We start from the raw sequence: 2,514 nt of genomic DNA, 5'->3' as shown, positions 1-2,514 counted from the left end.
TATTTTTAGTTATATATTTTTATTAATTTATTACTTTAAAAAATTAATACTTTCTTATTTATAGATTTTAAAATCTAATTTTATAATATTGTGTACTTATTATTAATTTTGTGATTTATTGATATGATAAAACATTAATATTCATATTAGTTGCTAGAGTTTAATTATATATATAACAGTATTAAAAAAGTGAATTTAATTTTTTCATACATTTTGACATCTCTAAAAACAGAAAGATAGGTACAAATAAACTTTATTTAGAACTATTTATGATTTTGCAACTATCTATATTTAGAATCGTTTTATAAAAAGCTTCAATTCATATTTAAGTGAATATACTTGGTGACTACGCAACAATCAAAATTGTTTGTTATATGAGAGTTCATTTGAGCACTGTTTAAGAGCTTGATTGATGCTGGAGTATTTTAAGATGATTCCAGAGGAATTAGTTAGACAGATCTTAATGAGAGTGTCTTATAAATCTCACAGCAAATTGAAGAAAGTTTGTAAAAATTGGAAGGCGATGGTGGAAGATCCCCAGTTTTATGAAGATAGACTGAGGTGTGGGAGATCTGAGGAGTTCATATGTTTGCTTGAGACAGTGAATCATCAATTTAAAAGTCTTCCTCTGGTAACTATATATGACCCCATTAACAAGCTATGGGAAAAGCTTCCTACCATTCCCGCAGAATTCGAATTCTGCTCATCCTCCAAGCTTATCTGTGTTAAGCACAAACTGGTTTTATTAGGGTTATCACAGCGCAACAGAGCAGGTTCGAAGCGCAAGAGGACAGAGACAACCAAGGCTATTTTGATCTTTGATTTTTTGTCTTGCAAATGGCGGAAAGGAGCAGATATGCCCACCCGAGAATGCCCAGCTAACTTTGGCTGCTGTGCATCACCTGAAGGACTGATTTATCTTGCTGGAGGAAGACAGAATGGGGAAATTACAGGCAAAGCTACAAGCCAAGCTGCAGTTTACAATGTGGAGACGAATGAATGGAAGCTTCTTCCAAATATGCTTCAAAACCAATGGTTATGTGACTGTGTTTTTATTGAAGGCATGATGTATGTTGTATGCTTGTATGATGAGGAGGTTCAACAATTCGAGCCAGAGACAGAAGTCTGGTCAGTTTTGCCCAATATGTGGTTTATTGAAGATTGTATGTATCCCATGGTGGCCGCATTTGGGCGTTTGTATTGTTTTCAGTGGGATGTTGTGACAGAATACGACTCTAGAGAGAATTTGTGGAGGATAGTTGATGGTCTTCCTCAACCTCTTGATAGCGTTGATGCTGCTGTGTTGGGTGATAGGATTTTCTTGAGTGGGGTTGAATCAGGCAGCAAAAACCATACATTTTTTTATATCTACCAACTTCCATTAAAAACAGGGGTGAACAGAGAGAGATGGATTTGTGTTGAGAGGCCTCAATACTTCTCCCAATCCTGCATTCAATCTGTGGCCACTCTGGTTATTTGATTGGTTTTTCAAATTCATTGTTACATTGTGGCTCCTTGGGGCTCAAATTTAGCAAAGAACCAAATTAGTTTTGCCTCCATTGGCGTTAGCCAAGATGTATATTAATCATAATGAAGTTAGATTTTACAGTAATCATCAGAAAATCTTTCCAAAAAACTCACATATAAATATAAAAGTTTGAAAGTGTGTTATCTAGTAAATTTGTTTTTTTGTTTTTCTCTTCTGAACTGCAGCTGAGAAGTAATGCATGCTTAATTTACAATTCTCTACCAGGAGGGGGGTAAAATTGTGCAAATTCATAAATAAAGTTCTTTATGGACTCATATGAGAATTTTGGTTCCAATCTACTTGGTTGATCCAATTGGCTACTTTTTATCATATGCATGCTGCAATGTGGTTGATTCCTTTGAGATTCGTTGATTGTAAACGGTTGAGATTTAACTTATACTATCGCTGTCTCATCATGAGTATTATTTTACTAAATTGTTTTGTTGTTAAACCAAACTACACTGTGCACTGTGAGTATGAGTGAAATCGGAGTTGGTTCATGATGGCAAATGAAGCAGTGGACAACTAGAGCAAAGTGTGTGACAGCACAGGGACAGTAATTATATTCCTCTTTTACAACCTGCTTTGAAAGTGGACAAGAGGTAAATGACGCACAATCGTGCAACACTCGTATGAAATTCTAGTTTTAATTTACAAGATTTTATCCCTAACTTTGTTTGGTTTTAGTTGTTTGAAATTTCTCATCCCATGATATCCCTAAATATTTGAACATTTAATATATACATCACCATGGTATCTACATATTAAGGAGTGAAATGAAATCTGCACAAACTTACATTACAAATGAAATTCAGCCATGAAGAATTGAGTGAAATGATAGGAGCATTGCAAGCTTAGAAACACCAAGAACGTGGCTTCTAAGCCTATGGTGATTCAAGCTTGACGTTCCATCGGTTTAGTAAGAGTTGCAATTTACTCAGGAAAAAACAAAAATAAAAGCATAGAAAGGTAAACATTCAAATAAA

The 2,514-nt window shown here is 34.6% G+C and overlaps 1 protein-coding gene across 1 annotated transcript; it reads left to right on the top strand.

Annotated features, from left to right (window-relative positions):
* The first annotated feature begins 410 nt into the window (after positions 1-410).
* Positions 411-1,548, top strand: LOC131033086 (F-box/kelch-repeat protein At1g80440). Its single transcript, XM_057964220.2, has one exon. The coding sequence runs from the start codon at positions 413-415 to the stop codon at positions 1,478-1,480; it is 1,068 nt and encodes a 355-aa protein (XP_057820203.2). The 5' UTR covers positions 411-412; the 3' UTR covers positions 1,481-1,548.
* Positions 1,549-2,514: the final 966 nt, after the last annotated feature.

This window comes from Cryptomeria japonica, chromosome 1 (genome assembly GCF_030272615.1).
Source record: "Cryptomeria japonica chromosome 1, Sugi_1.0, whole genome shotgun sequence".
NCBI lineage: Eukaryota > Viridiplantae > Streptophyta > Pinopsida > Cupressales > Cupressaceae > Cryptomeria > Cryptomeria japonica.
The sequence above is the reverse complement of the archived record's forward strand: the minus strand, read 5'-3'. Positions and strand labels throughout refer to the sequence as shown.